We start from the raw sequence: 17482 nt of genomic DNA, 5'->3' as shown, positions 1-17482 counted from the left end.
ACAAATAATGTACTGTATTTTTACAACAAAGATCAGGTTCATGTAAAGGAATTGGTAAAGAAATGCTCAGAAAACAATCTAGCCTTTAAATGATACTCACTTTATTTGATAATTTTTTAAACCAAAAGTAATTTCACAAGTGGAGTTTCACCTCTAGGTGGCAGTTGAACTATACAAATGTACAATCCAAACCATTCTGTTATAGGTACAGCAGAGAGCAACAATTTTCATTTATCACCCTCAACATTTTGAAATACAGAATGTCATATGCGACACCTGCCATACTGTCACATGTCACACTGTCACATGGGACAACTGTCATACTGTCACAATGGGCAACTGTGTGTGCCATCCTTGACTAGAATAGAGACTGTCACAGTCAAAATCGCTATTTAAAAAACATATATGATATATGTAGATTAAATAACAAGGGAAGGGTGATAGAAAGGGAAAACAAATATCAAAATACATAGAGCTGTCTCACTGGACTTAACTAAACAGGTTCTGGCCCTGATCAGATGAGGTGACTGGCCCAGGACACCCAGAGCACAAAGCCTTAAACATCACAATTCTCTTCCATTCACCTCTGATTCTGTCTCTTTCACACTCTGTCACTATTATATGGTCTTACATTGCTACAAACAGTGGTGGCCTTTAAACACAACCCTGGGGATAGTTTCAAGTAAATCCCTACTTCTCTAATCAACAGCACACAATCTGAAAGTCCTGGGGCTTTCCCATCAGAGGTCCATCTAGCAGCCTCAGATATTCATGATGGTTGCCATGCTCTACAATAAAATACTAAGAACCTGGAGAAAAAATGTACTGAAACAGAGCTCAAGCCAAGTTACCTAATTGGGAAACCACTTGGGCTTATCTGCCATTGCTTAGTACACAGCACTAACCAACACGAATCACAAACAATAAAGCTGAGGTCAGTAAACCTGTTTTTTCTCCTAAATTTCAAAAAGTCATCCAGTTGTAAACAAAAATTTCAAACTGGCATACCTGCCAATTGATTCAATTGCTTCTCCCAAAAAGGTACAGTATGTTTTAACTTTTAAATATTTGTAGGTTAAAAAAAACATCAGACCATATAGGCTGGGATAATGGAGGACTGCCTTAAGGACCATGTGAAAAGGAAGAAATCTCTGAAAGAACACGGGCTGTTAAGCCTTGTGACAAAGATATCATGACATGAGGTTGACAGTTCAGTTCCTACCACTTGCTGGCTGGAAGACCCTGACAGTGATGAAAATGAAGAAATGTGGAAATGCCTATACAATTTGGATTTATATAACCCATAGAATTGAGGGCATAAGACAAAAAATAAATGCTAAAGTAATTTGCAAGGTTGGAGCCTGACCCAAAACCTAACATACTTAATAAAACATTTAAAAGTTGTAATGGTCTTGATTCCTCATCCAAGGTCAGCAACAGAAACTGCTAGACAAGCATTAGCTCTCTTAAATTTAAATCAAGTGTGTTTTATAAATGAATAGATGGAAGTGAATACAGTATGTCAATTCTTAATAGAAATACATAAAAAAATATTTTCATTATTCTCAAAAAAATATGCAAATAAATAAAACAGTGCAGTCCAGATACTCAGAAACTATCTTTAAAATAACTAGGATGCAGCTTCAGTTTCCAATGGCTAGTTTACTGTGTGATTCTGCCAATTCCATTTATACTTCAACAATGCATATTTTGGGTTACAACCTGCATTTAAAATGCTTCAAGATGGTAACCATTACAAAAAAATTAAAAAAGGTAAATCCTGTAATGATTCAAATAAAATTACACAATATGAAAAAGTGAAACATATACCCCATTTTGTTCCTTTGGGAGAAGGTGTCACATAGTCCAGAACCATCACCTTCTTACCAAATCCAGCTGCTTCCTGAAATTAGAACATATCAGATTCTAACAATGAATGATACTAGAGAAAACTACTTATTTTCTTAATTTAAAAAGTGTCTTTACTAGAGGACAAACTAGTGACCATAAAATATATCATATAAACTTACATGTATTCCAATTCAATCACAGCTAATCATATATAATGTTACTCAACAGCTACTCATACTGCATGTACTTGTACATATTTTTGTGTATATTTCAGCATTTTACTTTCAAGAAATTTGAAAAAAATCCTGTTTTTGCTTTGTCATTCTTGGTTGTTTGATGAGGGAAAAAATCAATTTAAATGGTTTTAGTATTAGGCTGCTACTTAACAAACTGTGTAAAAAATGAAGGGGTCTGAGTATATATACTGTATATATAACTTCAAGGTTTCTCTAATGGTAATTCCACCCCAAGTCAAGGGTTGGCACTGTTGCCTAATGCTCCTCTTTTTTCTCTCTGGCAGCCTCAGAAAGCATTCCATTGCCATCTTGACTTCAGTCTGTACTGGGACTTGTGTCTGGAAAGATGTTTCATTAATTTATTTTAATTCATTTTTTTTTTTACAATATATGGGGTTCACTTTCTTTATCATGTATTATCTATTATTTTCTTTCATATATGTATATATATATATATATATATATATATATATATATATATATATATAGTAGATGTCACATGGGTTGGACGGGCATTCTGGCCGGGAAGGAAATGGGAAGCAGACCCGGAAGGAAGAGATAGACGGACAGCTCCTGTAAAAGAAGAGCTATAGCTGGGGAGTTTTTATTCCCCCAGCATGCAAGATGGCAGCAGTCCCAGATATCCACACCCAGTGGGAAGCCAGCAGGGCATGCTGGGAAATGTAGTCCAGCAGGGCAGCCCTGCTGGGGTCACTGGGTGCCACAAGAGGGTGGTACAGGGAGACAGGCTCCCTATTATAATGGACTTCCATGTGACGCAGAAGTGCTTCTATTGGGTAATCGCCCTGACACCAGATGTACTCCTGGGTCTGTAATAAAAGGGACCCCACTCCGTTATCCAAGTGAGTCGGAGCTGGGAGGTAGTGGAGCAATGCTTGAGTGGAGGAGGGTAGTGCGGTAGGGAGAAATAAAGAAAGGAAGTATTGTGGAGAGAAAAGACCTGTGATTGTGTAATTTGTTTGTGTTAATATCACTTTTTTGGAGGTAAATATTATAAAACCTTCCAGTACTTGAACCTGGGACTGTGCTTCCGTGTTTGTTGAGGTTTGGGCTTGCTGACGCCCGTGTTTCCTTCACTGTATATATATCTTATATATATAAATAATGCAGCTCCTGCTTGCCAGGGGACATGTTTTTGGATGTTGCACTATTTGACGTCATTCACATGATACTTGAAATGCCTGTGCAACAGATCTCTCTTTAGTCAAGATTTAGATTTTGATAAAAACCTAAGAGCTTTTATGCATGTTATACTTTTTTCTTCTAGTTCTGAAATTATAAGCATTCCTTTTAACTATGATTGTAAAAACTTAAGGTTAAGGCTGTGTGCTCAATTCAAGGTACTTAATTAATGACAAACTCACAAAATTGTACTCCCAGCAGACACTGCATCAAAGACTACATTAACGTCTGTGTTGATACTATTGTACCCTCAAAAACAGTGTGCTGCTTTCCCAACAATAAGCCCTGAATTAAAAAGGAGCTAAAAAGCCTCTTGAATGAGAAGAAGAGAGAATTCAAATCCTGTAAAATAAAAAAAGAGGCTCTGAAGGGTATGCAGTGAGCGCTGGAGGAAAAGCAAAGGAAATGAAGGAAAGAAAGCTCATTAGCTAAAACAGAAAACAAACTGACTCAGAAATAACAGGAGAGATGTTTAGAATGGACTGGGCAATACAAGGACTAGGTGCAAGGAGGGAATGTGGATAAAGCTAACAATACGAACCAGTTTTTATTAGAATCTCCCTCCTTCCACCCTACTGCACCAACAACTATTACCACTTCAACCAATGAGTCCACTGTGAATCATCAGTATAGGCTGTGCGTAACTAATGACCAAGTGAAGGAGACAACTAAGGAGGCTACACACACAGAAGAAGCTGTGGGTCCAGATGGAGTTAATCCTTGAGTTCTTAAGGTCTGTGTTGACAGATTTTGTGGTACACTCACTTTGATTGCATCTGCTCCTTTTATTTTTAGTCAAGTCAGGGGCTTTTCTTTCCTTTTAGTAATTCTGGTGTGTATTTGAGGGAGGTTGCTGTTGTTTGTTATAATATTTATTTACTGAGATTCTGTAAAAAGCTAAATTTCCCCTTGGGATGAACAAAGTACATCTATCAATCGATTCATTGCAGAACTATAATAAATAAATTTGTAAAGCGAATAAAAGTAATGGAGAAGCTACAAAGCAGAATTAAAACAAGCAATAGCATTGCATATACAGTGACAGGAGGTCAGAACAGCAGACAAGATGATTTTACTGTTGGAGATACTTTACTACAGAAGGGAGTATCTTACTTTTGCAGCTGCCAGGCCTCCAGATCCACCTCCAATGACTATAAGGTCATAGTCATATGAATGTGAGGTTTTATCTTCTTTGCCCATTTCAAGCAGATGTTGCACTCTGCCAGACTGTAAGAGGAAATGAAAAATATAAATAAAAATTATTTCCTGTATAAAAAAAAAGAACTACAAAACAGTTTTTGATGGACTTCAAACCCTGAGTTTGTGGATTCAGATTCCTCTATTGACACTGTGTGACCATGAGCAAACCACTTGGCCTGCTAGTGATCCAGTTGGAAAAACAACAATAAATGTAACCAAGTGTATCATTGTTGTCTGTTGCCTTGGATACAGCTGTCAGCCAGTTAAATAACTTAAATTTATTTAATTGTCTGAGAAAGATCAGTCCCCAGTACCTTTTCGTTGACCATACAACCTCCCACATTATCTTTTTACAACCTGGCTGCTGATGTATTAAAGTGAGAGGAATCTTCTTCCTTGCTTAAAGTCCATCACCTCTTTGTGCTTTCATGAAATTTAATTTCCAGATTGTTAGCCTCCACCACTTCTTCACTTCTGCGACTTCATTTATCTATATAAACTTTCACAATCCATGAATAAAACAACAGCAGTGTCATCAGCACCCTTGACTGTTCCTTCTGAATTCACACATGAAATGCGGTCATGTTTGTACAACAAATAAAAAAGTGGTGATAAGACACAAAGTTTCTTGTGATATGTGTTTATGTAATTTTTGTAAATATCTGGAAACAATTCTCTGTACTAAATTGATCTAATTAAAAAAATGCTGAAAAGAAAAATGTGCCAATATTAATATTTACAAGAAGACGGTGTTATGCAAAATATAACCTATGCCTGCTACCAAGCTGCAGTAGCATTCCATTTAAGTTAAACATTCACAGACATTTTTTTCTAATCAGATATTTTATCAGATTAAATTCCGAAAACCCTTTTCACAGGACTCACTGCATCGAATCTTCTGGAAAAAAGCCTGGAAACAATGAGGAACGGCTTAAGAACATTTATATTAGATGGAATGCCCAGTGGGGGCTGGGTGGTGTTTTGGCCTTGGAACCCCTGAAGATTTCATTTTTTTCTTCTTTTTCATGTTTTCTGTCCTCTCCAGCCATTTGACTTAAAAAAACAATTCTATACATATATAAGGATTCTACTTTTCCACTAATTATATGTCTAAGTTATATTGTTTTTTGCTACCTATTCATTATTATTCTTACCTAATTTAGTTTCTTTTTTTAGTTTAGTTTCTTTTTCTGCAGTTTTTTGATATTTTGTAAAGCACATTGAACTACATCTTGTATATGAAAATGTGCTATAAAAATAAATGTTGTTGTTCTCGTAATCACAGAGAGACAGAAAACAAATAATAAAACTCTTGAGCAACGCTTATTTCAGAAAAAAGCCACTTCTGTACACCAAAAAAAGTTCCTAATTGATCTTCTGAGTGGAGCAGGAGAAGAAATATGCAAACATATTAGCTACAAGTATTTTTAGTAAAACACGATTTTACACAAACAAATCTGATTTATAGCACCTTGTTATGCTGTACATGGGAACAATGTGTTTTACAAATACATTGAGATAATGTTTCTTCATTTTTTTATTTTATAGTTTGAGCACTTACAATTCTAGTGGCTCTGGAGGAGAATCAGATTAGACTGGCACATAAAGAGATGATAAGAAGGACTTTGTCTAATGGATGTTAGGAGATGAGTAAATGAATACGCCACCACACCACATACTGTACAAGGGAAGTCAGAACTCCATGCTTGCTGAAAATCAATGGGGCACCTACATATGTAATATACTTGTTTTGTTTAAGCCTTTAAGTTATCATTTCTGATTATTCTCTGACAATACCCATTACTATAATTTTGCATTTAAGAGTTCAGAGGTTCAAGAATAGGGGAGCATTCAGAAGAGCCGTCCAAAGCAATATGGAAAATCCATTTTCCGTTAATAGCTTCCTGTTATCTAAAATCCACTCAGCATGACTAAGTGTTTTTAAACAGAACAGGTCAATGTCAAAGAAAGTCTTAGAAAAATGTACCATCTGCCATCTGAATCAACACTTGAAATTAACAAAAGGGACAAAGACAAAAAAAATGCATGTTATTCAGAAGACTAAATAGGCTGACAAGAAGCACATGCCTGTCTTGCTCAATGGCTAAACCAGGCATCAATAGCTCTGTTTATCATCAAGGATTCAACTAACCCAATACAGCAGCAAACCTCTAGACAGGCAGTGACCTTACCTGGAGAGCTGCTGTGTCTGGCTTTTAAAGTTGAATTAAACCAGCATCAGTTGCAAGAGGGAAACAACAGCCATGAGCAAAAATCATGTGACTATACTAACTATATACAGCAGGGCCAGATTAGGATAATATGGTGAGCCACCTGGGCACCAGCACCTCCAGAGCTGCCATATTGAGACAAATTGAATGCAATTTATGATGCACCTAAAAAAATGTAATCAGAAAGTATTAAAGATTAAAAGCAAACACGCTTTCAAAGGACAAACATCTGATCTAGCACCTGCATCAGTTTTCTCAGATTTCACAGGGGTGTTAGAATCCATGTTATCAATTATGATTGGTAATGCTTTATAAATCAGTGTCTTACTGTTCTTTTCAATGGCCACAAAACTACTACCTTTGGCTTTCTAAAAAATATCTTTATAGCTTTACCCAGTTAATTTTGCCCATTTACTAAATAAATAAATAAACAAATAAATAAATAATGAATGCCTGGGCACTTCCCTTGTAATTAAATGTACTAAAGCAGAATACCAAAAAGTGAACAAACTGCACAAGAAGAAATAGGATCACTAAATAAGAAGAATAGTTACAGCACTACTCTCTTCAGTTCTTACAGTTCGAAACATAACACATCAACAGAATAAGGCAAAGCACAATACCTTTTAGGTATCTGTACAAAAGCAGGATAATCTACAGTATAAGTGTGAAACAGAGTGCAGAACAAAAAAATTGAAACTAGGCAAAAAACAAAATGGCTTCTTTTGACAATGGCAACTCTTACTTAAATTCTTCTTCACGATAGACCTTATGCAGGTTCACCAAAAACACTGTTAGGGTTCTGCTGCTAATCATCAGGCAGGACCTTAGCTCCATCATTATTAAACACACTAATGTTGTCTACTTGTTTATGGGCAGTTGTTTGACATCCGGGCGGCACGGTGGCGCAGTGGGTAGCGCTGCTGCCTCGCAGTTGGGAGACCTGGGGACCTGGGTTCGATTCCCGGGTCCTCCCTGCGTGGAGTTTGCATGTTCTCCCCGTGTCTGCGTGGGTTTCCTCCGGGCGCTCCGGTTTCCTCCCACAATCCAAAGACATGCAGGTTAGGTGGATTGCCGATTCTAAATTGGCCCTAGTGTGTGCTTGGTGTGTGGGTGTGTTTGTGTGTGTCCTGCGGTGGGATGGCACCCTGCCCGGGATTGGTTCCCTGCCTTGTGCCCTGTGTTGGCTGGGATTGGCTCCAGCAGACCCCCGTGACCCTGTTTGGATTCAGCGGGTTGGAAAATGGATGGATGGATGGATGTTTGACATCCACACGAAATGCCACATTAGGTGCCCAGTCAGACCTGGACATGTTAAAGGTAAATCCTTATGGTTGTGAGGCTTCATCTTTTCTAAGAAAAAAATGATCAATTTCAGCACAGTGACCACATTTCTAGACTTTTTTTCTTTTAGCACACCCACTAATCCAGGTATTCTTAACCTTCTTTTACTGAGGGAAGCAGCTCTGATGTCAACAGGCTAAGTGGGCCACACAATAAGAAATCAACATGTTTCCTTGAAAAGGACATTAAATGTTAGGCTTACACATATAATATTGAAGCCTGGCGACTGAGGGACTGTTGAGTTTTGAGGGAAGGGAGGACTGCTGTCAGGGAAATGATTGACACTAGAAGCAACAAAAGAGGTGGTACCTTGGATGGAGGAGTTGAAAATGGAAGCGGAGATTTCTGGACGGTTCAGGGGACAACGGGAAGGTGTGGTAAGGGTGAGGTAGAAGCGTGGTGGAGGTTGAATTCTGTGTAGGGAACCAGAGTTTTCTTTTAGAGGGCATCTCTCATGACCACAACAATGAGAGGTTTATAGATAATTGTAAAGAGTTCCTGTTCAATCTCCTTTTTTTTATTCCAGATTCATATTTTCGTCTTACAGTGTTGTGACTAAACCTTCCTGCAATCACTTCTTTGTCCTACTGTGTCTTCCTTCCGAACCTGTTATGGGGAGGTTGCTACAATATTTACCGAGTAATGATATTTTTGAAATCAGATCTACACAAACAATACAAATGAAGCACTGAAAAAAGAGAAATGACACAACCTTTGTACAACTACCAAGAACAAAAATGAACTGTCAACACAGTGTGTACAAATTAGTCAATAAAAAATACTGTCTACAATTTACTTGAAGAGCTTTCTCCATAAAATTGGTAACTTTTCATAAATAACAAATACTTATATTGGGCAGCTCTCCAATATTGTCTAGGGGAGATGATTTTATATTGTAAAAAACCTGCCATAATTCAACATGTCTCAATTTCTAATTAATAAACACAAAATGAGTCAATAAATGGTTAATGAGCTCAAAGAATTTGCTGAAGATAGACTTGACTTTTTTCTTTGCATATTTTTATTATAGGAGTGGAAAAGCTGTGAAGTATTATCTGTAGACATGGATGAAATATGATGAAAATATGATAAAATAGACCATTAGCGCTTAACAGTTTCTTAGCAGACATTTTTACAATGTTTTTAAATAAAAAAAAAAGTGCAAAGAGCAACATGCAACGTAAAGACTCGCTGTAACATGCAAATCTTGAAATTATTTGTACCAATGATGCTTGAAATTTCTATTTGATGTGATGTACTCATGAGGCATCATTAAACGTTTTAATAAAATGATCTGACAGACACATCTTATGGGAGAATTGTGGGACTTTACATATAGTGTGGTGTTACATATCAGTAAACATAAACGTTCAGAGGAATTTTGATACAAATGATTTGTAAATGCAGGAGTTACATGTGAATAAAGAATAAAATAGAAGACTGCTTGTGCTTCCCAGGTTGAGAATAACTGAACGAAGCTAATGCTGGGACATTTTCTTTTCTTAACTGGTGTCATTAAAGGTAGTACAGAAAGCATGTGCACATCAAAACCTTTTCTTTGTGAGTTCTTTTAATTTCCTTTTGTGTTCATACTGGCAAATGCATGTGACAAATCATATGTAGCCATGATAAATCCAGGGTTTCCTATTTAGGGCTTTATGTTGAAGGTGCTACCCTGGTCCCTATGCCCCTGGACATCCACTTAATTACCCATATCCCATCCCTAACATGCCATACTTAATCTTCGAAACTCTGAAAAAGGTGGCCTGAAAGTAAAATATTTATAGTAATGTACCTGTGCTGCCCAGGTTTCCTGCACCTGGCACACTCTTCATGCAAACAGACATCGATAGTTGTAAACCGAGATGGACCAGCAGCAAGTGAAGAGACTGAGAAGGTTTACGGTGCATAAAATGCAAAGTGCTTATTAAAACCAAGACAAGGATAAAAGTGTCTATAGTGCATTAATAAATAAATAGTGTCCATGGAAAACATAACTTCTTCCTAAAAGAACCCAGCAGTTACATTAAGAGAGAGGTCTTATAAAATTAGTGCATAAAGTCTAGATTCTGACCCAGAGCACCACACACAGTTCTGCCCCATCCTGAAAAATTGGGTCAAATCCACAGGCAACTGCACTTCCCTACGAACTGTTCCTTCCTATCACCAGCCTTATCCTCTCATCACTGCTTGTTGACGTTAATAAGCAGATCTGAACCCCACTTCATGATGGATTATTCTCTCTCTCTCTCTCTCTTCTGTACAAGACCTTATGGAACTCACTTTATCTCTGCCCCCTCCTCACGCTCATTCTCTTTCTCATTCTCTCTTTTGATTATAATGATCTTTTTTCCAATTCTAATTACTCCTTATTTAGTACCTCTAACTTTTTAAAATGCACGTTGACAACTTCAACTGACGTTGTGCACTCACCCAACCACTAAATGACAATTACCTCATTAGGGCGAGTGCATGTGCCTGCCAGCACCTATGAACCTGCAGGCTTTGTCAACAGTACCTGGGGATTAGAATTTGGTTTATTATTTTTCCTTCTAGATTAAATATTTTAGGAAAAATTTCACTTTGAAGATGAGTCAGTCTATTTTTGACAAAAGGTTTGGAAATCTATAGTAGCTGTAGCTACAAACCATGCAGATCTTTCTATCATAATGAAAAAATCTTGGGTTGAGACGTGATCTTCTTGGAAGACACTTTGATGTCCTGCGAGAGATACTTTAATGTCCCGTGAGACAAGGCAGTGAGACAAAAGGACATCTGCTGTACAGGCTTTTAAATGACCAACACACTGCGCGACAAGCAGAACATGCACCTTGGCAGCAGACGCAACACGCCAGCAGCTGATCCGACCACATCTCCTTAGTGTGCATTCAGTCCACCCCTTTAAAACGCGAGCTGCAGAGACGCAGAATGGCTGGCGCTTCTTTGCTTTCTCTGGGGGGGGGGGGGGGGCGCTGGGAGGAGGTTTGGGCAAGCGAAGCAAGCAGGGGGCAAAGCTCCCTAGTCTATATAAGAACAAAGGAAACTTGACAAACAAAAAATGTCAGAATTCAGTCTACTGAGCTCATTTGGTTAGCTATTGGCTAAGTTGTCTACATATCAAATCAAGATATTTGGTACAAGTTGTCAATGTCTCAGCTTCAATTCATTTGGTATTTTTTTCCAGATTGCCCCTACTCCCACAGGAAGAGTCTCTTGTATAAAGTGGTACTTTCAGTCCAGTCCAGTATATTATTGTATATTAAATATTACTTATTATAGTTTACATAATTTAGCATGGCATAACAGTAAGACTTGCTGATCTGTAATTATCAGGATCCTTCTGTGCCCTTTCTTGTGTAGATAGATAGATAGATAGATAGATAGATAGATAGATAGATAGATAGATAGATAGATAGATAGATAGATAGATAGATAGATGGATAGATAGATAGATACTTTATTAATCCCAAGGGGAAATTCACAATATATTGTATTGTGTATTGGACATTTGCAGCTTTCCATTTATCAGGTAGTTCTCCCATGTGAAGTGACTTTTGGACCATGTTTAATAAAGATCATTTTTTCCAAGTAAAATTTGTATAATATAGTTGAATTATTTTTTGTGTTGTTTTTGTTGTCATTTTGTTTATAAACTGCACTACCATTTTGTGGCGAGTTGCTAGGTATATAACTTGTAAGTCCGCAATCAGTAATATTATCACTCTGGGGGCAGAAAGGTCACAATGTGTACTTACCTCCTATTCATTTGAGTTTTTGGAGAATTGACAAAAGGTTTAGCACATGTTTATTTAGTTATATTAAATTTTGGTACTACTTATTTTTTGACTATGATATTGGGATTTGATGTTTGGCAAAACACTAGTGCCCCAGTCCTTATCAAGAACGTATCAGTTAAAACATGCAATTAAGAAAGCTTGATAAAAGGCAAAGTTTCATCAAAATGATACTAAAATGTCAAAGATAAAAAGTGTTTATGAAATTGTAGTAAGCCCTGATGTTACTGCCCTTGGAAAAGCTTCCAAAGATGAGCAATGAAAGCTCAAGAAATGTTTTGAAAACATTATAGAAAAACAAATCATGACAACCTAAACAATCTTAAAAATCTGTATAATAAATTTGGTGGTATAAAACAAAGCATCAAAGAGTGCTGCAAAGGCTAAAGGATCAAGACTGGTTAAGAAAAGCAAAGGGGGTGTGACACATTAGCGCTGAACAGTCTTATAAACATACCCGTTTGGGCAAATTAAATAAACAGGGTTTCAAGGCATACCTTTGAGACTGAAAATCCATTCAGGAACATTTTGTGATCTTTTGAAGATCTATCTAATTCAGTAATTCAGATTACACTGCATTTAATGTTTTCAGAATCTGTAATGACACTTCATAACTGTGTAACCCTTGAGGCAAATCTTCAATGGGAGGATGGCAATACTTAGGCACTACTTTGCCTTGCATCCACCAAAGGACTGAATACTTACACAACCATCAGTGATGCTCTTTTGTTGCTCCTAAAAGCTGTTATTTGCATATACTGTACAACCAGAATGACAAGCTCATTCTCACACTGCTTGCCACAGTTCCCTCAGGTATTACGCTTCTCTCCAAACCCTTAATGTGCAATTTGTTTTCTGATTCTGAATTGCCTGGCAACAGTAAATATGGAGCAATCCCAAGATACAATGGACTATTTGAGTATATTATGCTGTCTAGCCTAAGATCGGTGCTAAGCTCTTGACTCCTTTGTGTCCACAATCATCTCAGAGACTGTTTGCAAGGTCTGACTTTTGTTATTCTCCCATCTTTTTGACCCTTGATGCTGTGCTTTCAACTTAAGTTTCTGCCTTGTAACATTGCTGTCAATGACCAGATCCCCATTCTGATTTACAGTCAGATTATCTTCATCCTCTCATTCTCCTCTATTAATGTGTTGGACTGTTATTAATTACAGATCCTATAGATTATCTGACTAATGGGGATCAGTCATTTTTTTCTACTTTTAATATTGTAAAGTACTCTCTCGTGTGGGAAATCTGAAAGAATTGTGGAGTAAAATGATGCAGCCATTTTTGTATAAATCACCAAAGAAGTATGAACTAGATAGATAGATAGATAGATAGATAGATAGATAGATAGATAGATAGATAGATAGATAGATAGATAGATAGATAGATAGATAGATAGATAGATAGATAGATAGATAGATAGATAGATAGATAGATAGATAACTTTATTAATCCCAAGGGGAAATTCACAATTCACTGGTGACATCACTGCTCTAGTGTCCTGCTGCTAGAAGAACTCAAGTCCCAAAATTCAAAATGCCCCCATGAAACTATTAAAAGATAGAAAAACATGACTGTTAGGCTTTCAAATATTGCTTCAGCTGCCTCACTCTCAAAGGTGAGCAAAGACGGTGTGAAGCACAGCTGTGAGTGTGGCAGATTTGGCAACAGCATGTAACCTGCAGTATCAGTATAGCAACCTTCTATAATGACTCAACAGAGATGTTCAGATCTGAAGCCTATTTGGAAGGTGCAAGGCTGAAAAAAAATTTTGTTTTCAGCATTAGCCATAAAAGGGTAATCATAAATATACATCCATATCCATATTACTAAACGAGAATGGTAAACCGGATATGGACGCAGGGACCTGCCCGTGGACGCAGGAGATATAGTGCGCAGGCGCCACACAAATACGGACTCCACAACATATTTGAATCACATTACAGTGATACAAACAACAGGAGTCAGCGCCCCACCCCATAGTAGAACGGGACAGAATACGGAGTCGAGAAAGGTTCACAAATCAAACCCGACATGATACGCCACCCCAAAGTAAAACGGGACAGACTACGGAGTCCAAAAAGGGTCACAAATCAATTGGAGTACGAAAAGCGCCACACAGTACGCAAACACACTACACATGCATGATCCACGCACCTCTAATAACCCGCAAGCAAAAACACGATATAGTACAGAAACCCCACAAATACGGACTCCACAAAATATTTCAATCACATTACAGTGATACAATATTAACAGTGAAACCACACAAGACACAGGCACAACACCTCATGGGTAATAAGAATAAACGAACACTCCGTATTAAAGGTTCGTCATCCTCACACGTGAAGACTATACAGCATAAGTTAATCATCACATTACAGTCATACATTTTTAACAATTCAACCACAGAAAACGCTACGTATTAACAGTAAGTGCAATCCATTATCCATGTTACTAACGCTAAACAAGGAAGAACTAATGGAGTTGCGCTCACGCCTCCAAAACAATAGACCACATACGCGAACTTTAATTTCATTAAACTAATTTTAACGCGACGGGCTATATTATGTCCAAAGAATATTGATGTTGATCACATAAATAACCAAGTCATTGTATTACTTCCTGGAGAAAGCCGCCTCTTTCTAAGTACTGACAAAATTGATTCTGAAGATGACATTGAACATCTTAATTTCCCTTTACAATATCTGAACACTATTAACCCAGCCGGATTGCCACAACACAATCTTAACCTTAAAATCGGAACAATTGTCATGCTATTAAGAAACCTTAATACTAAACAGGGTTTATGCAACGGTACACGTTTAGTCACCAACACCATGACAAACAATGTTATTGAAGCAAAAATACTTACAGGATCACATACTGACAATACTGCTTTATGTCGCCTTCTCATCAGTTCGGCGTTCATCTGACATTAAACTTAAAGTTATAAATACTCCAATACCAAGGAAAAATCATTCAAGGACAACAAACCATCTTTACTACAAATATTGTATATAAAGAGATATTCCAATAAATCTTTGTGATTTACCATACAATGCGTTCTTTACTTCCTATCCACCGTCTAAAACTGCGGAGGCAAAACAGGCACGGGTTCAAACCGAACGAGCTCAACTGACGGATATACGCCTACAACGCGCGTCTCAAACCGCAGAAGCAGGAAAAGCACGGGTTCAAAACAACGCAAACTCCTACAACGCACGTCTGAAACTACGGCTGATCAGCGGGCATGGGTTCAAAATGCCGGGGGTAGGCGAGCGAAGCGAGCAGGGGGCGGAGCCCCCTTGTAGTGTTTAGAAACCAGAAACCTTTAAAACTGAGGCTAAACCAACATGACAAACAAAATCTGCAGCTAAAACATTAAACTAATTTCAAATACTGCCATATTTAATGATGTCATAGATCACATGATACATGTGTAATGTGCCTAACAATGACACTCACAACCATAAACAACATGGCAGTATCAATGAGAAACATTCACAAAATTTGCCAAAGATGTTTTAAAGAAAATGGTAACACATAAAAAACAAAATAAAACAAAAAAGCTTAATATAATAATAATGATCCAAAACTGAAATAAGTACAAAATGAATGGGTTCTAAACACCTTCACTTTTAAATCAAATTTTACCATTTATTAAATACATTACCATTTGACATTTTTCTAGTTAAATCTAAAGTTTCAAAATACAAACTTACAAAGATGACTAGAGACTACAAGTAGTATGGAAAATAAACAATCTTTATCAACTGATTAACTAAATAAATGGAACAGCTAATAATTTAGCTACGCTAACACATACTATTCAGTGACTAAGTGGACCCTCCTCCATTAGTGAACAGGAAAGCATAATTTCTTATAATTTCTGCCAAAATTACTCACTAATGGAGACATACTAAGAGTGGAAACTGACCTGAGCCCCTTTCAGGACGGGTTATTGTCCGACAACCTGATGTTTGGTGGGGAAGTGTTGGGGTGTAAATATAGTGATCCTGTAAGATTCAAGAACACAGGTTTTAAAGGCATAAAAGTTATAATGACATAGGAAGAGATTAGACTCATGAAACGGTTGAAAGAGTAAGCAAAAAGCCCCATTACATGTTTCCACACCTACTAGCACCTTCTGAGGTGAAAAGCTACCTGAAATGTGCCACCAGTGAAACCAATTTATTCCAAACCACCTGCCTCTATGATGCAAACATTTGCGGAGACACTCCACTGTAGTTCACTGAAATGTGTGTTTAGTCTTCTCAAGTAAAGTAACACTTCTGACATCCTGGCGCCTTCTATTGTTTTTGTGTGCAGAAGCAATGGAATCTCTAAAGGGCTTGTAGCAGAAGTACAATGATACACAATATATGACTCTAAATGTTCTTTAAATCCGCAAAAAAGCTTTGACATGAAATACCTGAAAGTCTGTAGAAAAATGTTATGTCAAATTTTTCCAGAATTTAAACACAAAGGTTCTGCTTTGCAGCGTGTGGGGACCAACGTGCATACTTCCCATGTGGTTTTCTTCCTCAGACTGCAGGACTCTCATAATCCACTCATATACAGCTGGTGTTTCTAAATATGAGTACCTTAGTTTGTGATCTATTTCAGCATCATATAAAAACATGACAGGACATCCCCCCTATTTGTTATGATACAGTTTATCAAGCTGATGTCTTTATCCAAGGGAACTTCCAGTATCTGGACACAATAAAATAGTTTATATACCATGCTTCCTTTTTTTTAACAATTGTGCGACTCACAGACTAAGTGACAATGTGCTTTTGGGTAGGAAATGAAACAGCAAGCTTATGGTTAAAAGTCCAGTGTCTTAGTAACAACACTACATGATCTCCTTGGTTAAGTTACATATTTAGTTTCTCCTGGCACTTTGACTTTAAAATGTGAAGTGAAGAAGAATTCTGGTACCTATGATCAAGAAACACTTTTAACCCTATTTTAACAACAACTTGCACTTTGTTGTGTCACTATATGTTACACCATGTCTTATGGAGATATGTTGTCTCATCTCACTATGTACATGTACAGAGTTGCTGATGATAATAAAGTAACATTGACCTTGAGATTCATATAAAATGTTTCAACTGAAATACAACAAATTAATTGTAATACAATAAAATGTATCTCTCAACATCGCATTCAAAACCAAAACGTAAAGACGCACAGAGGGAGAAAGATACACTATCACAAGAGGCCATAAAACATGAGCCCATATCCTCAATACAGAGAAGACAAAATAATTAATCTCTTACATTTTAAAAAGTTAAAAAATGTATTTTTTGCATGCTCGTGATATACTGTAAAATAAATAAATAAAAAATGCAAATTAGTCACACTTTTTGGGGGTGTTCACAGAGCTGAAACCATTATAATGTTTTATTAAAATATTTCATGATAAATCAGCACAGAATAAAAATCTGAAAAAATTAAGTTTGATATTAACATTTAGCTAAGTCAGTGATAAAATATCACAAATGTTTTCTTGTTTCTTGCGCTGGTATTATTTAGTACAGGTAAGAGATTTCTACACATTTTAAGGAATTTAATAGCTGCAAAAATAAAAAAGTAAACATTT

At 37.0% G+C, this 17482-nt stretch overlaps 1 protein-coding gene across 2 annotated transcripts in view; it reads right to left on the bottom strand.

Moving 5' to 3' along the window:
* Nucleotides 1-17482, bottom strand: part of LOC114663691 (thioredoxin reductase 1, cytoplasmic-like) — a 119210-nt gene that overhangs the window by 71517 nt on the left and 30211 nt on the right. For both annotated transcript variants that reach the window (XM_051929035.1, XM_028817605.2), the window contains exons 3-4: nt 4404-4517; nt 1831-1903 (exon numbers count right to left, since the gene is read on the bottom strand). In XM_051929035.1, coding sequence (XP_051784995.1) covers nt 1831-1903; nt 4404-4490 — 160 coding nt within the window. In that variant the 5' untranslated portion in view covers nt 4491-4517. The remainder of the gene's footprint in view (nt 1-1830; nt 1904-4403; nt 4518-17482) is intronic.

The sequence above is a fragment of the Erpetoichthys calabaricus genome, chromosome 1, assembly GCF_900747795.2.
Source record: "Erpetoichthys calabaricus chromosome 1, fErpCal1.3, whole genome shotgun sequence".
Classification (NCBI taxonomy): domain Eukaryota; kingdom Metazoa; phylum Chordata; class Cladistia; order Polypteriformes; family Polypteridae; genus Erpetoichthys; species Erpetoichthys calabaricus.
This window is presented reverse-complemented; position numbering and strand designations above follow the sequence as displayed.